General features: G+C 43.8%; 1 protein-coding gene across 2 annotated transcripts in view; it reads left to right on the top strand.

The window, feature by feature from the left end:
- Positions 1 to 25,888, top strand: part of MPP1 (MAGUK p55 scaffold protein 1) — a 188,140-nt gene that overhangs the window by 92,339 nt on the left and 69,913 nt on the right. For both annotated transcript variants that reach the window (XM_063432380.1, XM_063432379.1), the window contains one exon: positions 12,552 to 12,620. In XM_063432380.1, coding sequence (XP_063288450.1) covers positions 12,552 to 12,620 — 69 coding nt within the window. The remainder of the gene's footprint in view (positions 1 to 12,551; positions 12,621 to 25,888) is intronic.

Genomic DNA, 25,888 nt, shown 5'->3' with positions numbered 1-25,888 from the left:
GGCCTTCAAGCCTGAGAATGCTGCTGTTCTTAGAGTTTACATCCAGATGTTAAGCTTGAGGTTTTTTGTAATCTGCCAGGTCCAGACATTCTCCTAGAGTTCTGTTTTCCCTTCCTGGTATTTTTGTCCTTGAATTGTAATTTTTTTTTTTAGTAACACCCGTTCGAGCCTGTTAAAGGGTTTCCCTTACAAGTTTTGTTTCTCCAGGACACCTTCTTGGGGGCCATCTTATCGGCTAAAAGGTTCAGAGAGCTTCAGTCGTTTTCATCCCCAGATGATTTTTCAGTATTGCTCGTGGACACGGTGGTTCTTCACGCTAAATTTTTTTTTTTTCCCCTACGGGTTGGTACTAAGTGTCAGTGTTTTCTGTTTTCCTTTTGGTAGTTTTGCCACCTCTGCTCGGGGGCTTGAATAGTTTTTTTTTTGTAGCTTGAAGGAGCTTTGTAATATCTCTCCCTAGGACTGAAGAGATCAGTTATTCTGGTCCTCTGTTTGTTATCCTCCCATAAAAGGTGTAAGGATACAGTGATTCCTGCAACTCTTTTGTTTCATTTGACTCAGGCGAGTATGTTGGTTGGCCATTTTCTCCCGGTGGTCTTCAAGTTCCGGCTTCTCTCAGGACGCTTGGAGTATTGGCTGCCTCTGGGTCAGTAAGAACACTTGTTTTTTTTCTAGTGGCCATCTGTTAGGCACCATCTTGGGCTTCCATTCCACATTTTCATAAAGCTCTACAGGTTAGAGATGTTCTCATGCTCTGAAACTGCTTTTTAGGCGTATAAGTTGCGACCTACGGTGACATTGGACCCGCCCGAGTTAAGGATCTTGCTATATCCCACAGGTACTGCCACCATATGACAGAAAAAACAGAAATTTTTGCTTACCGTAAATTCTTTTTTTCTTAATATGGTGGCAGTACAGCTTCCCTCCCTCTATATTACATTTTCTTGATTACAGTATGAGTTCTATTTGGGTTTTTTCTTGCTACTTACTGAGGTTGGTTTTGCCGGATAGCCCTTCTTATAGGGCAAGGGGGAGGGTTTTTTGTTGATTTAATTAAGCTTGTTAGATGCTTGTCCACAGGAAGGAGCAAAACCCACAGGTACTGCAACCATATTAAGAAAAAAATAATTTACGGTAAGTAAAAATTTCTGTTTTTGCATTTGTAGAACCCCTTATGTTGGTTAAAGAAAGAAGGGGTATGGGAACTGTTTTTTTTTTTTTGTATGGTTTTGGTGAGGCAGGTTTTTAGGTTGGGGGCCCCCCTAAACATGATATATGTTTTTTTCTGGTAGACGTTTATTTAAAATCCTCTTTCAGAATATTCCAATGTTTTTTAATTATTTTTTTTAATTTAAAACTTTTATTATTGTAGTCTAAAACGATAGGGAGAGTAACCTCTTTGTGTGTTTTCAAATTGTTGTATTGTAATAACTGCCTTCTATCTGCTTGATTTATTTCAGCAATTAAAGTCTCTATATATTTTTCATTATAGTTTTTCTCTTTTAATTTTTGCCTTGAGATGTTTGGCTTGTTCATAGAAAAATTATCATTACAATTACGTTTTAATCGTATAAGTTGGCTCTTTGGGACGCTACAGAGCCACGGGAGATAATGGCAGCTGCTGAAGTCTATGAAAATATTGGTGTGCACTTTTTTAAAAAAAAAGTTTTGGTGTGCAATTTGCCGTTGTCTATATAGATTTCTAGGTCTAAAAATTGTACCTTAGTGGTGCTTATTTCAGTGCTAAGCTTAATACCCCTATCATTGTTGTTTAAAAAATTGTAAAAAGTCATTAAGATAATTTGTTGTGCCTTCCCAAATAAAAAACATATTGTCAATATATCTACGGTATAAAATATTAGATTTCCATTGTATGTTAGACCAAATATAGTTGTCTTCCCAATCGGCCATGAACAGATTGGCATAACTTGGTGTTACCTTCGTCCCCATAGCTATGCCTTGTTGTTGCATATAAAATGAGTCATAAAACCAAAAATAATTATTATTAAGAATGATGTCCGAGGGGCGGAGCAAGCAAGGTAACGGAACGGATGCACTTCTTGGAGCTCCGACACTAACTCATGCAAACTAGCGTTATAAAGCGAAACCCGAGCCCAACCAAGCCCAAAAAACCTACCCACGACAGGCAAGAAAATTATGGGCAGGAAATCAAAGAAGGCAAAAGCCGAAAAGAGTCCCCACGGGAGGGATATTGGAGATATGCTCCGGAGCACGCAGCAGGCCGCATGGGCCAAGATGGTGCTGACGGACGAGCTATCCTCATACTCCTCTGATGATTTTGCCACAGACCTCCTGGAGGGAGCGTCCTCCGGGCGCCCTCCGGACCGCAAAATTGATTCACAGACGGCCAGGGATCCGGTCACAGCTGGCAGAACTCCTCAAGGACCTGGCGGTGGATATGGCCTATATATGGCCTACAAAGAGGCTATTGAAAGGGCAGTTACAAAAATCACACGGCTGGAGGCCTGCACTGACACCCACGAGGCTAGACTTACAACGGTAGAGCAGCAATTAGCAGATCTGGCAAAGCGGCAGACCATCACTACCGACAGACTGGATGCCCTGGAGGACCAGAGGAGGCTCCACAACTTGAAAATAAGGGGGATACCTGAGTCAGTTGACCTCGCTGACCTTCCCCACTAAATAAGGTGCTTCCTAGCAGCCCTTCTCCCACCAAAACAAATGAAGTCCCTGAGACTGGATGGGATGTTTAGAATACCAAAGCCACCACGAGCACCAACAAATGCGACTCCAGACCTCATACTGCGCTTCCAAACCCTCTCCGACAAAACCGCACTGCTGACCACACTGAGAGGGAAAACCCCTATGTTGTTTGAGGGGGCCACACTAACAGTGTTCCCAGATCTCATTAAAAACACCTTAACCTGGCGGAAATCTTTACAGCCCCTCCTACAACACCTACGGGCCAGAGAAACTCCCTACAGATGGGGTACACCTCGAGCCGTAATGTTTACCCATAACGGGACTGTATACAAAGCGCAAGACTACCAAGAACTTGAACTACACCTGCAATCAACAGGCATTCTACAAACCGCTACAATACAAAAACAGGGACTATCCCAAATAATCCTGGCCGCCATCCGAGACTTCGTCCCATGGAATAACCCCAGAGCCTCACCTAGGAGCCTGCCTACCTGAGGAGACGGAAGAAGACCACCAGTGGTGACTCTTCAACGTACTACTCACACTTTGAGCATACTACACAAGTTAGAGACTACGCCTAGTTATGATGCAAAATCGTTTTGCCCACACATACCCGATTGTATTACTACTTAGACTTTAATCCAACCCGCTCCCACTTTTGTACACATACACCAGGAGCTACTAACACACCGGCAACAGGAGACCGACACGCTCACATAATCATACGACATAGACACACATATGCTCAACACCATACCACCCCACCCCCCTCCCCCCCCCCACCCCCGGGCGAATCTTGAGTGACCCCGCTACGTACACTCATAAGGTCAATAGGCTAGGGGTAAACCCCATTGTGGACATCACCTACAGAATAGCGCACCACTCTACTCATACCCACAAGGGGCACAATAATTGCTTCCCACTACTGTTATACCTAATGTTGTTTATAAAAATGTGCAATGTTCTATGATGCCACTATTGTACTTCCTGATTGATACCCATGCGAGCATCAACTATTGTGGTGTTGCATTCACCTGTATCTTCTCTTTGCACAAACGCAAAAAAAAAAAGGATGATGTCCAGGCCCTCTAAAATAAAATTAGTTAGAGTTGAGGGTGTATCTCTATCTCTCTCTAAGATACGTTTTATAGCAGCGCATCCGAGGTGATGAGGTATAATGGTATAGAGGGACTGGACATCACTGGTAACTAAGATGTAATTGGGCTTCCACTTAAAATCATTTAAAATCTGTAGGAGACTCGTACTATCTTTCAAGTATGATCTCATATTAGAGACGTGGGGTTGGAGGCGGGTGTCCAAATATTCTGATAGGTTGGATAGGACAGAATTGATGCCCGAAACTATGAGGCGGCCTGGAGTTTTTTTTTCATTTTTATGAATCTTGGGTAGGAAATAGATGACTGGTATAGTTGGATGAGTTATATTTATAGAAGTGTATTCATTTATGTTAATAGTCTGCTGGTCTAGTCCTTTATTTAAAAGAATAGTTAAAACGTTTTTGATATTGGGGGTAGGGTCAGATAAAAGTTTCTTATATACCGTGGTGTCATTTAGTTGGGAGAGAGCTTCCTTCATGTACATGTCTGTAGGGAAAATAACTATCCCACCCCCCCTTGTCTGCTGGTTTTATGACGATATTCTTATCATTTTTTAGAGTTTCTAAAGCCATTTTTTCTTTTCTTGTTAGATTTGATTTGTCAAATTTGCTGGTAGTAATTCTGTAACACTTTGATAAAGCCACTTTGCAGGAGAAATGCGTTAGTGTTTTTTAAAGCTTTTTTATGTTACTATTATTTTATCTCCAATAAAGATAGCTCATTTATGCTATTGGAGCCTCCAAGCCTATCCTTTTATTCTATTTTATAACATAATTCCTTTTACTCTCTCCAACACCCCCACTGGAGGACTCGAGGAGTGATATCCTTAGTGGGGATCATACCACCTATGCCTACATATATTGAGCAATATTCTATTTGCTCTTCACTTGTGAGTATACCTCCATTTTTTTTTAATTTTTAACTTTTTAAAGTTTATTTTAAAACTTTTATTAACGTTAACCCCTAGTTAGCCTAACGCCAAATCTCCCAATTCCCCACTAACTTCCACCCACCCCAGCTAGCTAAATATATAATTTTAAAATATTTAAATTAATGAAATAAATTTAACCCCTGAATTGGCAGGGAAGGGGTTAATTTTTTTAATTAAAATGAGTAAAGGGGGGTGGGATTTTAAATAAACTTTATTTTATTTTTTTGACAGGGGGCAGGATTATCACTGTTCCGGCTCCCTGCACTTCACACAGAACCAGGAAGTTCTGACATGCTGTCAGGGCGAGCACATGTGCTGGGGCAGCACGATCCAGTGCTCCCGGGTCTGCCTCTTATACAGAGGCAGACCGGAGCACCATTAACCACGCGATCCGGGGTTAATTTTAACGGGTGACGGACAAGGTCTGTCACTCGTCGTTATGGCAATCCCCTGAGTGACGGACCTCGTCCGTCACTCGTCGTTAAGGGTATACGTTGCTTGTGTATTCTTTACGCCAAAGTGCATAACTTGTGTGGAAATTTCACTGTCCATCACTACTTACATTGTTTTAAGCCCTTTCTGGTGTGCTAAACAGTGTGAAAACAATGTGTACTTATCAAGAGTCACAACTGCATACATGTAAAGAATATTTAAAAAATAAAAAAGCACAACCTTGAATGCAAAAAAAGTTACATTTTTAAGTCCCCATGAGAGATGCATAACATCACACATGTACATTTATATTAGGCCCTTTCTTGGCCTTCCACAACATATGCTTTATTTGGCCCTCAGTGGGCAACCTACTACAATCAGTGCCATGTTACTCAAGTGTCTCCTCATCTCTAACAGTCCTGCCAGTACGGGCCTATTACGGGTCAAGTTGGTTTAATACACGTTATGATATGGATATCTGCCATATTGCATCACTGTGTAAATTTCAACTGCTCTACAGCCCAACAACCATTAACCAACCCACGTCACTTTATACGCACGCTAATTCTCATACTGCCATGCAACTCATGAATTGCTATGAGCTCTCTCTGCTTTCTACTCCTATACCTTGACACTCAGATATCACTAGGCCTTCACTTACATAAGCTTCATACGGTCCCAGGTGGGCTTATACCTACAGCCTCATTTTGACATTCCTGTTGCTCAGGGTTTATATATTGCCCCTGAACATTTAAGTACACCACTCAATGTAAAAATAAATTAATTAAAACCAGATCAAATACCAGAGCATCACTACTGTCCATACTCCATTTACAGTCCATTTCTACAACTTTGGTACATTAACCTACATTTGTTAATGCCATAATCATTACTTTACATACAACCTATTATAGACCCGGCAGCTTGAGACTTACATTTGGTAATATTGGCCTTCCGCCGCAATACCTCTACACGCGGCCGTCACTCCATACATTATATACGGCCCTCTGTGGGCATTCCAGTACGATTCCAGTAAGTTCTGCCACACATTTGGGAAATTACATACAACATTTCCAGCTTTACAAGGGTCAACTACAACCCTGTCATATTACGGTTGACTATTCCTCTCAACCTTGTTATGCCCACGCAATTTCTTCCTTTACGAACCTATCTCTGCACTCCTGAGAACCAAGAACCTCTCACTCATTTAACAATATTCAGGCCTCCTTGATCTGTCACTGTTTTACCTAAGCCTTTTATAATCCAGAACTCCCGTCATAGGCACGTACTAGATCTTGCATATTTTTCTTCCTTTTTAGTAAACTAGGGATGTGCCGATTTTTTTCATGCATCAGGTACTTCTTGTGGAAGGACGCACAGTGGGAACTCCCAATTAGACACATCACTTCTAGGTATCTTTTTTTTTTTTTTTTATATATATACATTTTGACAATCATAAGTTCTATTATTATCTAGGTTTCTACTATCACTACTTATAGTCCTGTTAACGTTTTAATCCTTAACCACAACACAGGTACATTATACCCTTAAACATAAAGCATATACAATCTATAATTGGTAGAAAAGCCTATGAAGGCGTGGATAGAGGTGGAATGTGAGTGACCAATAAGTTACTAACAGAAAATAAATTGGTAGCAGGCACGTAAAGGTTTCTTTATGGGACGTGGATATTCTGTCACTTAAATCATCAGCCATATATGGAACAAAAGGAGAAAAGCAAACAGTGCATTCCTTTAAAAAATTATAACACCTTTTATTTAAGTCACACCTACAAGCTGGATTCTTCAAACTTGCGTATCATGAGTTGTTTCAGGACCCAGAGTACAAAACAACACAATCCTCTGTGGTCAGCAACTGGATAGCAGCCTCAGATCCAGATGTACAGCAATTTAAAAGTTGATAAAAAAAAATACAATAAAATACAAAATAAACTAAGTCACTGTGTCCTTTCTCCTGGCCCTACACGTTTCGTCCTTTTGACGGACTTTCTCAGGGGAATATGGCAGTGGTTTATACCCTTACCTCAATAAGCTCTTACCATACTGGACATATTTCTATTAACGTTCCCATTGTGTCTTTAGGTTGATCCCGGATATTACTTTCTCAAGCTCAACCACACACTAGTTCGGCAAGATATGTACGTTCCAACATACTTTCTATTAATTCATTACATTTCTATTCCTCTACATTCCTTAGTGATAGATCAACTGGCTGTTAAGAGTATTGGTGTGGGCCATATTATTGTTTATTTGTAATTCAGTCATGCAAGGCCTACACCCATCCTCATGCTATTCATCCATCGACCCAACTCATAGCTAAAGCCTTGCTCCTACCTCTCTAGGTCTTAGGTAGGGCCTCACATGTCACAAACACTCCTTTGAATCCATTCTTGCCACATTGTTCGGTGGCCTCAGTCCCTCTGCCAATTCATAGCTAGAGCCTCTCAGTCACTTGGCACTTAGAAGGGCCTCACTTTTCCCTCATTTAGCTTATTTTTCGCCATTCAACACTATGCAAGCTGCCAGTTGTTATACTATCGCCTATATACCTGTCACATTTACTCTACATATAGATGTTGCACAACTCAGAACTAGTAAGATTTTAATCCAGGCTCCCCAGCCAAACCCTCCACCCCACCTAGTCCATGCACTCCAGCCATAACCCAGCCCCAGTTCTTGGCGATCTTGTACCATTCCATTTATCGGTGAGCTCTGACATAAAGGCGTGCCATTCCCTTCTTATGCTCTTAAAACTGTGCTGTATAGACTTGGGTTTCTAGCTCTGGGCTCCCCTACCTTGTGTCAGCACCCAAGCTGGAAACACAGACAGCATGACATGGATGTAAGCCATCCTTTCATCCTTATGAACAATTGTTGACACTAATAATGTATAGAATTTCCTGACTTGAGACGTCTTACCATCCCATGTAGTACCCTACATCATGCTCCTTACTTCTATCCCCTCAGTGTTACACGACCAGTTGCTGTCCAGGACATGTTTCCTCGTCTAATGTTATTATCTGTAGAGTAAGTTCCTCTTTACTTGGGATGGACATAGCAACTAGACTTGCCAGTAGTTCAAAGATAGGAAACACAGATGGTATAATCTGACTGTTCCATATTCGTTCTCACCTTTTGTCACTAAGAGCCATCTCCCTCAATACTCACACTTCTCCTCTAGTTGTTTCTTTACAGGTGTCACAGTAGGCTTACACACAGGCGTAATTTTACTTCTAACAGGTATTGGGGTTTGTCCTAACCTCCAATTTATTAGTTAAGACTAATTCATCTTTATTACCATTAGTGGCAGAATCGAATATTGGTTTATATTTTTTTATATTTATTAAGTGTTTTCTTAAATGCATGACTAATAAAACATCACCATTCCATTTGAGAAGTTTGTTAAATACAAAATACATATCAAATAAGATATGTATATTACAGTCCGAAAATCTTCCAATAGTGCCTATAATAAAGATAGGGACATGGGAGAGAGAGATAAAAAAAAATAAAAAATATCTATATGAATAAATGAAAAAATAACTTCTTGTAACATTCTTCTCCTCCATTCATTCTTTCATACATACATACATACTTTGTTCAAACATATATTTCAATAGTGTCAAACTAACCTAATCATGTCAAACTAACCTAATTGCATTTTATGAAGAAGTAAGTAGAAGTATAGATCAGGGTGTTGCAGTGGATGTGATCTACTTGGATTGTGCCATGGCATTTGATATGGTTCCTCACAATAGGTTAGTCTTCAAACTAAAAGAAATTCGCCTAGATGAGTATTCTTGTTCTTGGGTAGAACATTGGCTTAAGAATAGAGTACAACGAGTTGTAATTAATGGTACATTTTCATGCTGGACAAAAGTGGTAAGTGGTGTCCCTCAGGGTTCTGTTTTGGGACTGCTTCTATTTAACATATTTATAAATGATCTTGAAATAGGCATTGAAAGTCATGTTTCAGTGTTTGCAGATGACACAAAACTTTGTAAAGTAATAATTGCGTGCAGGATATTGCTTTGCTGCAAAGGGATTTGGATAGATTGGGGGACTGGGAACTAAAATGGCAGATGAAATTTAACATATAAAATAATTTGGGTTATGGCAGTATTACTTGGTATGCCTTCCCCCTGTCCCTCTACATACAATGACAGAGTGTCCTTTAACAACAATTTTAACAAAACATTACTTTTATTCGTTTCCTGATGTCCTTTTAACAACCCCCTTTTTTTTTGCGGGTATGCCTATCATTTTAGCCTAATTAATGGGAATCCTAATAATATCTGCTCAATTTTATTATTGGCTCCTCGTTCTTTAAAGTTCCCAGCATTAGACCTTGGAATTTGGCTTATCTTAAGGGCCACAGAAGCAGCCTGACTAGGAAAATGCCATATTCCTCATCTTCAAGTTGCTCCCAGTGCATCGGTCCAAGTGGCATTTGCACAATATTTGGCGAACTGAGCATTTTACTTTGCCCCCCCGTCTTACGTTTGAAGCGAAGAGATGCCCAAACTATTAAATATAGTTGCATAATCTATCTGTAGGCTCCTCTTGTACATCAGTACTGTCCCGCTGTAATATATTATCTACATGAGTGTAACGATTATGGAAACGAACGCCGCACCCTGAAGCAGATGTCTTTTGTATCTGGTACATCCTTTGGAACTCTGCTGTCTCGATCAACCTTTTGCCCCTACACCAATTTTAATTTCTGGAAATACATTAGGCTTGATTTCATTGCAGTTCAGCCTCCCCGCAGACTAAGTCCAGCATATCCGGGAAAGGGAAAATCCTTTCTTGGCAACAATGCCAATTTCCCATATGGATCTTCAGTCTCTTTGGTCTGCTGAACTTTACCATATATCTTACACAAGGGAGCTAATTGATTCCCAATCCACTCAACCTGCTCCCAGGTTCTCCTGTCAACAATAGCGCTATTACGTTCAACACATGCTTGTGCAGTCCAGTTCATGTCGCTAAAATTTCTATCCCACCAAAACAGGGAAACCATGTTCACTCCACCATTGTTACTCATCTCTGGACTACCCACACTGGATTGCAGCCAATTTCATAGTTAACTGGATCTGTGACACTTTTCCCTCAGTGACACGGAACCTACCCTCTTTTAGTAAATCAGCAGCATGGGAATTATTACCAGTTAGTGCCCCTCACTAACAATAATAAGGTTGATTTGGAAGAGATCTGTCTGGCAGCATCACAGAAACTCGACTTTGCTCATATACCCATACCAGGCTGTCCCAACATAGCAACCGATGAGGTGACTCGATCACAATTTGTTGTATTCTTCCAAACTCTCCCCACGGTGGCTGGACGACCTGCCAAACCCCTACATTCCAGGGTTTAATTGCTGGCATACGCAATACTCTCTGCCAATGCCACCTGTTCATGCGTTGGGCTCTGGCCATTTTCAATAAACTCTCTTCCGCATATGAAATCCTCAAACCCTACTCATTCGATTCCATGTAGATGTTCACATATTTTTTTCCAACCTTAACCTTTAACTAGCTCACAGCACTTTAAAGTTACTTGAATACAACTGTTAACATTTTCAGGTCATTATTATATAATATGTGCTGCTCCTACTACCTTTAGTAATATCCCAGTACATATAATCTAATGACTGGGACAGTAGAGTCATCTGCATATGCCATATATATCCCTCAACCTTACGGGGAATTAAGACATGCATTGAAGTATTGGTTATGTAATGTCAACATGTGTTCAGTGTTAAACATTTTGCCCCCTTTTACAGGCCTACCCTTTTTACGTTGGTTCCGGCACACGACAACCGACTTACACCACCATTACTATAACTCAGCTTATTGTATACGACCAGAAATTAGAAGGCTGAGCCGTTAGGTGAAGCCTGTAGTTGAGGGAGGAGTTATCTGGCCTATAAATACAGACCATCCCTTCCTGTGGGCTGAGACTGCCTGGTTCAGCCCACCCACCACTTACTTTTTTTTTTTTTTATTAACTCTGCTTTATATTTTGGCATGGTTTTATTTGTAAATTAGTATCTTGATCATGAGGAAAGTCCTAGAGAGGACTGAAACGTCAATCTATGGATATATAGATGTAGGATGGCAGAGGTTGGGACTGCCTGACACTAGGAATAGGCTGGCCCACACTCCATGCCTGCTGCTTGGCTGTTAAACGCACGGCCATACTCTGTATAATGTTTGCAATACCTTTGATATTTTGTTAGTATGTTTAGATAATATACCTGTTTAGCACACCTGCCACAGTTTAATTTAACACAGTATAATTTAGCACATATTATATAATATTTGTGTTTCATATATCTTATGTGGTTTATATATCTTGTACTCACCCACAATTCTCTGAAACTGCCTATTTAACTCTGTTTATCCTAAGTAGAGTTGTGCTGTTAATGCTCACTCCTGTCCCTTAAAAAATAAATTTTAAAAATAGTGCCGTTCCCTAGACATTTCCTGATATGACTATGCCCTTTTTTTGTTGTTTCTATTACAAATACATGTTTACGTACTTTTGTATGATATGCTATGCACTAAATAAAAAATTTTTTTAATTATTTTTTTTTTCAAAAAACTTGATGCTTCTATGATCAAATATTTGTAATTGCATGTTGTAATTTCTATTTTCCTATTTTTAGTTAAAGGAATACTATAGGGTCAGAAACACAAGCATGTATTCCTGACCCTATAGTGTTAAAAACACCATCTGGGCCTCCCTTACCCCTCCTAAATATAGGAAAATCTAACCATTTATTCCAGTCTGCTGCTGCTGTCTCTATCCTGATCTGCCTGCTTGGCTGACCTCATCAGAAGTGTTTGATCAAATGCCAATCACAATTCTTTCCAATAGAAAATCATTGGATTGGCTGAGCTTGTCAAGGAGGCAGATCTGGGCAGAGCCCCAGCACAAGCCACACACAGCTCTGGCCAATCAGCATCTCCTCAGAGAGATGCATTCAATCAATGCCTCTCTATGATGAAAGTTCAGTTTCACCATGCAGAGGGTGGAGACACTGAATGTCAATGATGCACAGTGTGCAGCACTGTTCTGGGAAGCACCTCTAGTAGTCATCTGAGAAGTGGTAACTAGATGTATCGATAGGCTGCAATGTAAACACTGCCTTTTCTCTGAAAGAACAGTGTTGACTGCAAAAGTCTGAAGGTAATGATTATACTTACCAGACCAAATAAAATAAGCTGCAGTTGTGCTGGTGTCTTTAGTACCCCTTTTACTAGTTACTCTGTGGGGGTATGGAGTGCGATTTAGTTTACTGTCAGACCAATAAATTTGTATTTTAAGGACATTGTGACTTGGGTGATTTTGTTTTTATAGAAAGAAAGCAAAGGAACTGTTGTTTTAAAAGTGTCTCCAACACAGAATTGCCGCAAAACCCCTCTGCAGGTAAGTTATAAATCACTTTATTTTTGTATTAACATAGTAATCACTGATTTAATTCTTAATCATCTGTATATTCAATATAAGTTTTCAATTATTTTTTTGTAGTAGTGGAGACTGGGTTAAAGTCTAACAGAGAGGGGATGGGCGTTCCATAGGAATGGTGCAGCCCTAGAGAAGTCCTTAAGATAGGAGTACGGACATAGGTTAGATGTAGGTCTTCGGCAGAACGCAGGGGCCTAGACGGGGACATATTTGTGTATTAGTGAGGAAAAGTAGGCCGGAGCAGCATTGTGCAGAGATTTGTAAGCAAGTCCCAGGCTCTTATATTAAGCCCTATATTTACGGGAAGCCAATGTAGGGACTGACCGAGTGGGTAGGCATGGGAGGTGCAGGCAGACAAGAAGAGGAGTCTCGCTGCCGCATTCATTATAGACTGTAGCGGGGCAAGTTGGGAACACATAAGACCACTGAGAAGTGGATTACAGTAGTCAAGGCGAGAGAAGACCGTGGCATGGACAAGCACCTTAAGGGCAGAGGCACTATGTTTTTGAGGTAAAAGCGGCAGTATTTGGCTTTTGATTGGGCATGAGGTTGTGTGAAGGAGAGGTTGGAGTCCAAGAACACCTAGGCAGGAAGAATGCGAGGTACGGTTGATGGTAGCGCCTTTGACTTGGAGGGAAACAGACAAGGGGACACTTGAGGGAGGGAAGACCAGAAATTCGGGACCAATATTCAGTTTGCTTGTGTACTTAAAGGAACAAACATGTATTCCTGACACTATAGTCCTGTAGTGGCTGTTTAAGTGACCGGCTCCTTCCAGTCCTTTTCTCCTAGGTTGCTCTTGTCTGATCCTGGCTGGCCATGCCTGGCTCTGCATTTATGGCTGAGATCATCAATCTTGATAATTTCAGCCAATCCAATGCTTTCCCATAGGCAACAAAATTATGTGCTGTAACAATAAGCATTTCCTCATAGAGATGCATTAATTTAATGCATCTCTATTGGGAATGTTCAGTGCCTCTGAAAAGGCAGCAAGTACATGGGAAAGGCCTACATGGACAGGATTTTTTGGCATTTTTGCTAGTTATGTGTTCAACCACAATTTCCATGTTTCTTGTTTACTGCACCAACACATTCTTTACTGTTTGGTTTTTATATATTTATTTTTGGGGGCACAGAGAGCTTTAATTTGATGTGACGTGTTTGCATTTTTTTCTCACAATAATTAAGAATTTATAAACAGCCCACATTTTTTCAGTTTTTGCAATAATAATGTGTGATTAGTGCAGATTAAGAAAAGTAAATCAAAATTAAGTTTAGTCCTAATTTACACAGTTGCATGTAGGGATCGACCGATATTGGTTTTTAGAGCCGATACTGATAATCTGTGAATTTGCAGGCCAATAACCGATAACTTGCCGATATTCAGTACATTTACATTATGGAAAAATAAACTATTTCTAAAGGTAAATGCACAGCTAGCTTTTACCTCCCAGCATCTCCTTTCAGCTCCAAGTGTAAATCTTGCGGTCTGCGTGCCGCGCGGAGCGTTGCCATGGTAATCCGTGGCAACGCTCTGCGGCCGCGGGTCTCACGTGATTTACACTGGGGAGCTGGAGGAGCTGCTGGGAGGTAAGTAACAGCTAGCTGCCGGGGGCCCCCAGGACCGCCGGGCTTGTAATGAGCCCGGCGGTCCTGGTATGTATTATCGGCAATATCTGTATCTATATTACCGATATTGCCGAAAATGCCAAATATCGGACGAAAATATCGGTAAAACCGATAATCTGTCGATCCCTAGTTGCATATTCACCTTCCCTCTGCTGGGTTTTTGTGAGAAATATTTTTTCTACATAGCATTTTAACTATAAATGTCATAATACTTACAGCGTTTACTGCAATAAAACATACATTTGTATGCCGTGATGTCCCATGAGTACAACAACGCCCCCCCACCATGTACAGGTTTAATCGTGATTTGGAAACTAATGGGATACATATTGGGCTAGCCCATTTCAGTTTTTACACATTGAGATATGCCAGATTGGTTTGCTGGACATATGTTGCCTTTGAGACCGTATGGCAGCCCAGGAATGAAAATGACCCCCATCATGGCATACCATTTGAAAAAGTAGGTAACCTAGGTTATTCAAAATGGGGTATGTCCAGTCTCTAGTAGCCACAAACCCTGGCCAAAGTTAGCGTTAATATTTGTTTTTTGTATTTTTCACACTGCACTTCCACTGACGATATTGTCATTACACGTATCACTCATGTACGGGTTTTATGGGGACTGGGAAAGCTACAGGGTCAAATACAGGGCTTTCAAATCTTTATTCTAAGGTATTTCTGCCTGGGTTGTCGGGTAGGTCCCCAAATATATAATATATGAATGCACCTAGAATGAATGAAAATATGCACAGTTGTGCTCAAAAGTTTGCATAACTTGGCATAAATTCAACAGTTTGGCAAAGATTTTAGAAAAGGCTGATCATGCAAAAAATATATATATATTCAAGATAGCGATCACGTGAAGCCATTTATCATCACATAGTTGTTAGGCTCCTTTTTAAATCATAACATAAATCACCCAAATTACCCTGATCAAAAGTTTACATACCCTTGAATGTTTGGCCTTGTTACAGACACACAAGGTGACACACAGAGGTTAAAATGGGAATGAAAGGTTCATTTCACACACCTATGACTTTTTAAATGGCAATTTGTGTCTGTGTATAAATAGTCGATGAATGTTAACACTTACGTGGATGCACTGAGTAGGTTAGATACTGAGCCATGGGGATCAGCAAAGAACTGTCAAAAGACCTGCGTAACAAGGTAATGGAACTTTATAAAGATGGAAAAGGATATAAAAAGATATTCAAAGCCTTGAAAATATCACTTGGTACTGTTCAACCACTTATTAAGAAGTGGAAATTTGGGCATCTCTTGATACAAAGCCATGATCAGGTAGACCAAGAAAGATTTCAGCCACAACTGCCAGAAGAATTTTTCAGGATACAAAGAAAAACCCACAGGTAACCTCAGGACAAATACAGGCTGCTCTTGGAAAATACGATTTGGTTGTTTCAAGGAGCACAATACGACGACACTTGAACTAAAATGAGCTGCATGGTCAAATTAGAAACATAGAATGTGACGGCAGATAAGAACCATTAGGCCCATCTAGACTGCCCAATTTTTTAAATACTTCATTAGTCCCTGTCCTTATCTTATTGTTATTAAACTCATTTACTGTGTTAATCTCTACCACTTCTGCTGGAAGGCTATTCCATGCATCCACTACCCTCTCAGTAAAGTAATACTTCCTGATATTATTATTATTTTTTTTTTTTTTATTCTTTATTTTTGCAATGGTATTGGGTAGACAATGCGTAGTGTTGTGGCTCGTGCAAGAGCCTAGTGAGTTTCAGTAGATAATATCCATTTACATTCATGTTACAGTACATGGTTTGGTTATTCAAATGAGACATGGCATTGCTACGGTTAACCATTGTCTTTTATATTGAAAAAGAGAAATTAAGAAAAGAACATAATAAACACAATAACTATAGAGTAAATACACGGGCCGGGACACCGGTCGTCTCGACCCAACAATGGTGGTGGGGGAGGGGGGAGGAAGGGTGGGGGGTCGTAACTCAGTCTGTCATGAGTAACTTGTCTTCTCTCCAGTTTCCTTGTTCTTAATGGTCGCTATAGGTTTCCCATGGCTCCCAGGTCTTAGTGAAGGCTTTGGTGGTACCTCGCACTTGGGCTGTTCGTTTGTCCATGAGATAGCTTTCTTTCATCTTATTTATCACTGTCGTGACCGAGGGGGTGTCGGGTTGTAGCCATGTTTGGGCCACCGCTCTCCTGGCTGCTAAAGCTATTTTGTTGATTAATTGTTGACTTGGTTTAGGCCAATCTTCTTGGGGTCTGGCCAGTAGGAAGGTCCATGGGTTGAGGGCGATAGGTCTGGCCAAGATTTGGTTGGATAGAGTTTGGATGGTTTTCCAGAAGGTTTGGATTTTGGGGCAGTGCCACCACATGTGGGCATACGTCCCCTTCTCTCCGCAGTTACGCCAGCAGAGGTCTGTGGGCGTTCTCTTCATGCGGTACAACTGAACCGGGTGGTATACCACCTGAACATTGTTTTGTATGCCTGCTCCTCCATCGTGACGCAGATAGAGGTTTTGGTATGTGCCTCCCATATGTCCTGCCAGTCTATGCCCTCTAAGGTTTCCCCTAGATCGGTTTCCCACTTGTCAGTGTAATGAAGGCTGCCCCATTCCCGTGTGGTGGAACAGAGGTAGGAGTAGTGGAGGGATATCATGCCCCTGCGGTAGCGCTCGGCTAAACATATATTTTCAAAGAAAGTTGGTTTGGTTTTGGCCGCTGATTTGACCGACTCTTGGTTAGCGTAATTTCGAATTTGTAGGTATCTGAAAAAATCTGCCAGGGTTAATGTCGTTCTAGTTTGCAGTTCTGAGAACGGGACGATTTCGTTCCCTATGTATAGTTGGTGGACTCGTTGTAGGTCCGCCCTTTCTAGGCCTTTAGGCCTCATGCCTGGGATGAATGCCCTATTTCGATAAATGGGGGTGAGGGGGGATGATGCTGCTGTTGGGTCATATTTTATTGCGTACTTGTCCCAAATGTGGATTGAGTTTGTGATGGCTGGGCAGTTGGTCCGCAGGAGTGCTCTATGCTCTTTCGGGGTCCAAATGTAAAACTGTGGAAGGTCTGATTGCATAATCAGAGATTCCAGGTCTACCCATCTCCTGGTCTCAGGGGGGGTGTGCCACATTGCTATTTGCGTCAGGTGGGCCGCTAGGTAATAGAAATGTAAATGTGGAAGGCCCAGGCCGCCTCTCGCTTTGGGGTGGTATAGGATGTTGCGGGATACCCTATGTCTCTTGTTGTGCAAAATGAAGCGGTCAATAGTCCGCTGTAACGGCTTCAGGTCGTGCTTTGTAATGGGGAGGGGCAAGGTCTGGAACAGGAAAAGGATGCGAGGTAGGACATTCATTTTGACCGAATGGATCCTCCCGATCCATGAGATTGGTTTGTCCGCCCAGGTCTCCATGTCCGCTATAAGTTTCGTGATTAGGGGGGTATAATTTAATTTGTGAAATGCTGCAGGATCTGCTGATAGTTTAATGCCGAGATAGGAGAGATAGGATTGGGACACTCGTATGTGGTACTCCGAAGTAATTCGGGTGATCTCGCGTTGTGTGAGGAGGATTGGGAGGGCACTGGATTTCTCCATGTTGACCTTGTAGCCTGAGATTGTGCTGTAGTTCTGCAAGAGGGGCATTAGCGCATGTAGGGAGTTGAGGGGGTCGGTCAAGGTGAGGAGGACGTCGTCCGGATACCCGGAAACTAAGAATTCCTGGTCTGCTATTCTCGCCCCTGTTATGTCGGGGTGTTCCCTGATTGCCTGTAGGAGGGGTTCGAGAGTTAAGACAAAGAGCAACGGGGAGAGAGGGCATCCTTGTCGAGTGCCGTTATGTATACGGAATCGCGGGCTGTTTGACTCTGTTAATTTTATTTGCGCTGTCACGTCTGTGTATAGTGCACGTACTGCTGTGACGTAGGGGGGAGGGATGTGTAAGTGATCCAACAGCGTGAACATGTAGGGGTAGTTCACCCTGTCGAACGCTTTCTCAGCATCGAGGGATAGGGCTACTGCTGGTGTTTTGTTTGTAGTGAGCGTCCAGATTATGTCAATGTTTCGTCACGTATTTTCAAAAAGCTGTCTGCCGGGCACAAACCCCACTTGGTCAGCGTGAACGAGGCGGGTGAGGTGTGTTTTGAGTCATGTTGCTAGTATTTTGGCTAGAATTTTACTGTCATGGTTTATGAGTGAGATAGGTCGGTATGCCTCAGGTTGGGAGTGGTCTTTGTCAGGCTTCGGTAGCAGTATGATGTGTGCTTGGGTCATGTCTGGAGTAGGTGGCGTCCCCTCCATTAACTCACAAAACAGAATTTCCATGTGTGGGATCAGTTCCTCTCGGAAGGTTTTGTAATAGCTACCTTCGTAGCCATCTGGGCCCGGGGCTTTGTGGCTGTTCAGAAAGGAGATGGCCTGGTTGATTTCGTCCTTGTTAATTGGGGCGGAGAGTTCTTCTATGGCTGCAGTGTGAAGTTTGGGGAGGTTAAGGTGCGTTAGGAATTCTGATGCTTTCTGGCATGTGGTCGCATGCGGCGTGTCGCCTAGGGGGGTGTGGTTGTATAGATTTTCATAGGAGGTGAAGACCTGTGCTATCTCTGTCGGTGTGGACTTCAGGGAGGCGTCTGGGCCTCGTATGGATGTGATGTGGGGGCGTTGTGTTCTGGGGCGTAAGGTGCGGGCCAGCAAAGTGTCCATTTTATTTGATTTGTCATAGTATGTCCGTTTAGTCCATGTCAGTGCACGTGCTGTGTCGTCCAGTAGCAGTTGCCTGAGGGATAGGCGGGAGTCTTGTAGGTGTTGTAGTGTTTGTGGGTTTGCGTCTGTTTTGTGGCGCTGTTCCGCTGAGCGGAGGGTGTTTAACAGTTGGTTGAGTTTTTGGGTTTTGATTTTCTTCTTATGTGTCGCTATTTTAATGAGGTGGCCGCGAATTACTGCTTTGTGGGCTGCCCATACTACTGTCATCGGTACATCTGGTGTCAGGTTTTCTGTAAAGTATGTATGTAGTTGTTTTTGTATATCTGCAACAACGAGTGGGTCGTTTAGTAGGGAGGTATTGAGCCTCCATGTCCATGGGGTGGGGTGATATAGGCCATCTAACTAGATTGCAATGTCCGCGTGGTCGGACCAGGCTATTGAACCTATTTCTGTTTTCTGGGTTTTCGTGAATCCTATTTGGTTAGTCAGAAAGATGTCGATGCGGGAATAGGTGTCATGGGGGGGGGGAGATAGTAGGTGTAGTCTTTTTGGCTAGGGTGTTGGGCTCTCCACGCGTCTGTGAGACCCGTTGTGCGAATAAAATTATGTAATTGTTTATCCTGGGCGCCCATGCCGTGGGATCTAACTTGACCCGGTCGTGAGCTTCTGTCAACTGCTGGGGAGGGAGTTGCATTTAGGTCCACCCCAAGTATGATAGCTCCATTAGGCAAGGCTAGGACTGAGTCTGACAGTTGGTTTCATAACTGTGGGGAGGGGTTGTTAGGGGCGTAAATGTTGATCAAATGTATGTTTTGTGAGTAGATTTGGCCTGTCGCTATGATATATCTGCCGTCCGGATCGGTTAATACGGGTTTAGTCGTTTCAGCTCTCGGAAGAGCATTCACCTCTTGCGTGGGGCATTGAGGCCCCTAACATTGAGTGAGGATATTTTCATAGCCATGTTATCTGGCTTAAAGTGTCTCCTATGGGGTTGGGGTGTCGGGGTGTGTCGCGGGGCTCAGCCCTCTCCCACCTCTGCTCCCCCAGCTTCCGGCGTGGGTGTGTCTCTCTGCGGGATGGAGTCTTAGCATTAGTTCGTGACTGAGTTACGTGGGTAATGGGGTTTGGATAGTTTTGTAGCGGTGTAGGTAGTAGAATAGGGGAGGGGGAATGGGGATGTGGGGTGTGGGGAAGGTACAAATGTGCCTGTCTGGTCTTATGCCTTGCCAGACCGTGGGGGGGTACTTGGGCCTTAGCCTCCGTCTGGTTGTCTCCCATCGGGGGGATCTAGGTATTGAACCAAATCTCTGGGGGCGGCCCCTATACCATTAAACTTTTGTGTGTCAATTGCTGCTTTCAACTGAAACAAGTCACATGTGTTGGTTGCCTTTCCTGTCGCCAGTGCTAGTGTTCTAAGCCGCTATGGTCATTTGTTCATGGGGTGTGGGGTCCTCTTAGTCGTGCCTTTTCTTAGCATCCTGGTGCATACTACGAGGTAAGGGGGGGGAGGGTGGAGAGGGACGTTCTGCCCTGTTGGACTCCCATTGCTATGTATAGGTGTTGGTATCTGTGGGCAGATAAGATGAGTCTTGCCCTTTATGATTTCTTACTGGGGGGATATTATTTTCTGTTGACCCGATAGGCTGTATTATGCGCCAGCGGGGCACCGAAGGGTGAAGAGGGGTGTGGAGCTTAAGCCATTCGCCTTCACGTCCGGCCCATCCTGTGCTCCCTCCATTCCAGTCTGTTTCTGTCTGTGAAGTCGACTTTTCACTGAGAGTGGACCCTGCCTGTGGGTTGTCGTGCGGGGTGGGGTGTTGGGGGTGCGTGGGGAGGGAGAAGTTGCTGAGCTTCATCCACGGTTATCAATTCACACATCGTATTGCATATAACACATATACATACAGGAATACATTATCAACAGTTTCTCTAATGCCATATCAGGTTGTTTGCGTAATGTGTTTAGCTTCCCTCCTATCCCTGAATCTGGTCTACAGTGTTACATTATCAGGTAGTATAAGGCCTTGCTTAAGCAGTGGCCTAGTGGGCGTAGGTGTAGCCCGTCTTGTTATGGTGGACTCGGTTCTTGTCTGGTTCGGCGTAGGCTAGAGTACTGTGTGGGTGTCTCTGTATTGGTTGTGGGGTCTATTGGGGTGTGGGTGTCGGCTGCTGCGCCGTTTTTTCTCCTGTATGCTCTGGGTAGGTCTAGTGTTGCAGGCGGAGCTCTGATGGGTGCAGTATTTCATGTAGCTCGTTTTTTATTTCATTTTTTTTTTTTTTTAATTCTTTATTTTTGTAGTGCATGAAGGTATATCAGTGAGTGTGTGGTACCCCGACGGCATTCCACACACGTTTTAATGACAGTAATAACATTGGGGTATTTAGGTACTTTGCACATTTTTAATATATTAACATGAGGGGTCAACTGCATGCGCTGTAGCTTATAGGAATGTTCAACGCTTGAAACAAGGTAAAAATAGGTTACGTTATGAATCAGGATTGTCAGACATTGCTAAACAGTGGGTCCCGGAGACCTTTTAAGATTCACAGGCATTTACTAGCTGTTCATCTGGCGTGGTTATAGCAGAGTAACTGCTACTAGTAAGGTAATGAATAGGACACTCGTAGTGAGTATTAAGTATGCTAAGATTTGTAGTTAAGAAGTCGTTAGGCTTCAGTGAGATTGTTATAAGTAGTTAAATAGGCCAGTATGCAGGCTATTTAATCAGGCCTAGCTCCCATCGATAGGTACTTATGCTGGTATAGAGTTTTAACTAGCAAGATACATTTTGCAGTGTTGTTGCTTGCCTGATCAGTTATACATGGACAAACATAGATAAACATTCTGCAGAGGGACAGAAAAATCAAATAAAAAATTTCTAGCAAGGGCTTCTGAGCATGTTATGAATCAGGGAAGACCATAGGTAAAAGTACATATCTGTTTGCAAAACTCTGGCATGAACGGGTAAGTTCGGTTAAAGTTCAGCCGATCCCTGACACTGGGAAGCGCTGGCGCTCTGTCGGGCAGTTCTTCTGGGTCCCGAGCACACACGGGGGTCCCCGCTTTTCCCCAGTGGGTCGTGAAGGGGCTCTCCGCCGGTTTCGTCTCCCTTGGTGTTGTCTCGCTGCTTTTTGGTTTGCGTTGTCGTGGGCTTTGTGAATGGTAGCGTGCAGGCTTGTGCTGTGCCAGTCCTCTGTTTCTGGGACCGCTGTGCGAGGTGTATATCCGAGCTTGTCTCAGGGCCCGAGACGATGGATTGTGGCAATCGAGGGATCCGGCTTTGTTTCCCGCCTCTTACGTGAGCTTTGGTGCCGCTTGGTTTTGGATGTCGCTCTGTGTTTGCGAGGGGGATGCCATTGCAGGGTGCGTCGCGTGGCCGGGCGGATCCACGCCACCATCTCTCTCATTGCCATCCGATGAGGCTGCCTTCTGGCTTTGAACTTTGCCCATAGGTAGGAGCATATCAAGTTTAGAAAGTCCCCTGTGTGCTTTGGTGCGATGCATGGGTGCTTGGCCCTAGGTCGCGTCCGCTCCGCCACTTTAGCTGGATCCTGCAGTCTTCGTCCGTTTGACGACTGGGTCGCTTGTGCAGGTATGATTGTGGGGGTAGTCGTCCCCAGCGAGGACCGGGATGTCCCCCGCCGGTCCATAGGGGGGGTGGCAGGGCTGGTTCCCGTTTAGGAGTGAGCCCCTGGCCGGTATATCGGCCGCCATCTTCAGGCTGCAGGCTTTGCTCCGGTTTAGGCCGCATGGTCGTGTGAGGCTTGTCCGCGTTGTGTCGGTGCCGGGGTGGTATCATTGTGTTCCCACTGCTGTTCTGTGACTGTTCCCGGTCACCGGGCGCCGTTTATATTATAGTGTCAGTCGGTATTTTCACGTTTTCGTCCGAGGTTGCTGGAGCTCTCAAATTGTGCGGCTGGCCATCTTGGCTGTCAGGCCCCGCCCCCCTCATTTTCATTTTTAATGGAACATTTTTTTTTTTTGGATCTTGTTTAGGAGAGGTCTTGTGTTTACCGTTCCCGGGTATGTGTGCGGTACTGACTGTCCAACCTCTCTGTAGTACTCCCTGTCTGTATTTGCGGTGAATAGGTGCCTGTGTGAGGCTATGTGGGGTGTGTGCTACCTGTAAGCTATGTGTCTCGTTTGTGTGTGCTCGATATACATTACAGTTCACTTGGCAGGAGGCAATGATGGTCGTGCTGGAAGTTTTTCGTGGGATGGTTCTGTATCAGTCCAGGCATAGTCAGCTGCTGAGCAGCGCTCAATGGTCAGCTCCAGCTGTTCGGTAGGGAGGTCCCGCTTAACGCAGGCAGATGAGTGTGGGTTCGTCCTTTTCAGTTACTGTGTGAGCAATTCCGCTGCGAAGAATGGGTGGTAGGAGGACTGCAGATGGTCCCTGCGTGGCTCTGTGGCGGGCCTCGATAAGCGTCTTAGTGTGAAGAGTCTTCTTCTTAACATCCGCCGTCGTGTGCCGTGGGTCTCCGCTGGTTCGGGATGGGAGGTGGCAAGATGGTGTAGGCAACGGGCGAATCCAACAGTGATGGCGGTGGTGGTGCGCCCTACTCCGCGGCCAGGTACCAATCCCGTGGTAGGGGTCGGAGTGCTGGGAGTGTAGCTGTAGGAAGGCTGAGGTTATTGGGGGGTGCTATGCCCAGGTCCCGAAGGAACGGCGCTGGATTTGCTCCTGGCAGGAGGATGTATGGCCTACCCTGCTTGAAAACCATTAACTTGAAAGGGTGACCCCACGCATATTTCACTGCTTAGCAGGTCTGTGACTGGTCGCCACTCACGTCTGCGTTGGAGTGTAATGGGAGCTAGATCCTGGAAAAGGGAGATCGCCGCGTTGTTATGGGTGATTGGTTTGTCTCTTGCCTTCTTGAGTACGGCCTCCTTCGTCTGGTAGTGAAGGAAGCGTACTATAATATCTCTAGGCCACGTGTTGTCTTCCCTTCTGGTGCGCAGGGCTCTGTGCGCCCTGTCAATATGCCAGCGCTCGTCCGGGATGTCTGGGAGGAGGGGCCGGAGAAGGGTAAGCACCGTGGATGCAAGTGGGCCCTCATCTGCCCGTTCAGGAAGGCCCCTGATGCGTACATTATTGCGGCGTGAGCGATTCGCCAGATCTTCCAGGGCGGCCTCTGATGCTTCCAGGCGTGTGGTGAGTGCATTGGTGTGGCCAGTGGCCGAATTATGTGCCGCTACTGTGGCCTCAACGCGTTGTTCTAACTCCGAGGTCCGCGCCCCCAAAGAGAGTATCTCCGCCATTACCGCCTTGGAGCTCTGCTCAATTTCTCGCGCCAGGAAGGACTTCATTGCCGCCATTTCGGCCAGTATGTGTGCCGTTTCATGTGCCTCATCTGGGGTTGTTCCTCGTCCGTCAGTGGGGTAGGAGCCCTCAGGCTGTGCTCGGTGCCATCTTGGGAATCCTGGCGGGAATGGCGGGAGGCCGCGAATAGATCTTTCACCGTGGCCGGAGTCTCGGTGAGTTTTTGGGGCTGCTTTCTGGGTGTTCGTTTGTCCATTGTCGTTGGTCAGCGAAGTGGCGTGGGTATATCGCTGATGGGATGGCTGCAGTTAGCTTTTGGTATAGGGGTCGGTGAGGAGCGCTAGACAAACACGTCCAGCTTGGTTCCCGGTCAAGCCACGCCCTCCCTGATATTATTTTTAAACCTTTGCCCCTCTTGTTGTGGTAGTTTTTCTTCTTTTAAATATAGTCTCCTCCTTTACTGTGTTGATTCCCTTTATGTATTTAAATGTTTCTATCATATCCCCCCTGTCTCGTCTTTCCTCCAAGCTATACATGTTAAGATCCTTTAACCTTTCCTGGTAAGTTTTATGCTGCAATCCATGAACCAGTTTAGTAACCCTTCTCTGAACTCTCTCTAAAGTATCAATATCGTTCTATAGATACGGTCTCCAGTACTGCATACAATTCTCCAAGTGAGTGTTCTGTACAGTGGGATTATCACTTCCCTCTTTCTGCTGCTAATACTTCTCCCTATACAACTAAGCATTCTGCTAGTAGTATTTCCTGCTGCTCTATTACATTGTCTGCCTACCTTTTAAGTCATCAGAAATAATCACACCTAAATCCCTTTCCTCAGATGTTTAGCTTAGGACTCTATCAAATATTCTGTACTCTGCTCTTGGGTTTTTACATCCAAGATGCATTATCTTGCATGTATCCACATTAAATGTCAGTTGCCACAACTCTGACCATTTTTCTAGTTTACCTAAATCATTTGCCATTTGGCTTACCCCTCCTGAAACATCAACCCTGTTACATATCTTAGTATCATCAGCAAAAAGACATACCTTGCCATCAAGACCTTCTGTAATATCACTAATAAAAACATTAAGGAGAATGGGTCCAAGTACAGATCCCTGAGGTACCCCACTGGTGACACGCCCATGCTTCGAATATACTCCATTGACTACAACCCTCTGTTGCCTGTCACTAAGCCACTGCCTTACCCATTTAACAATATTGGAATCCAAACTTAAAGATTGCAATTTATTGATAAGCCTTCTATGTGCAACAGTGTCAAAAGCCTTACTGAAATCTAGGTAAGCAATGTCTACTGCACCACCCTGATCTATTATTTTAGTTATCCAATAAAAAAAATCAATAAGATTAGTTTGGCATAAAGTAAACCCATGTTGTCTCTGATCTTGAAATCCATGTGTTTTTAGGTGTTCAACAATCCTAACCTTTAACATGGTTTCATTACTTTCCCCACTACAGAAGTAAGGCTTACTGGCCTATAGTTGCCCGACTCCTCCCTACTACCTTTCTTGTGAATGGGCACAACATTCGCTAACGTCCAATCTTCTGGGACTACTCACATAAATCACAAGTCAAACACAGGAAATCACAAGGGAATCACTAGGAGCACTAAACAA

This window comes from Pelobates fuscus, chromosome 9, assembly GCF_036172605.1.
Source record: "Pelobates fuscus isolate aPelFus1 chromosome 9, aPelFus1.pri, whole genome shotgun sequence".
Classification (NCBI taxonomy): Eukaryota; Metazoa; Chordata; class Amphibia; order Anura; family Pelobatidae; genus Pelobates; species Pelobates fuscus.
The sequence above is the reverse complement of the archived record's forward strand: the minus strand, read 5'-3'. Positions and strand labels throughout refer to the sequence as shown.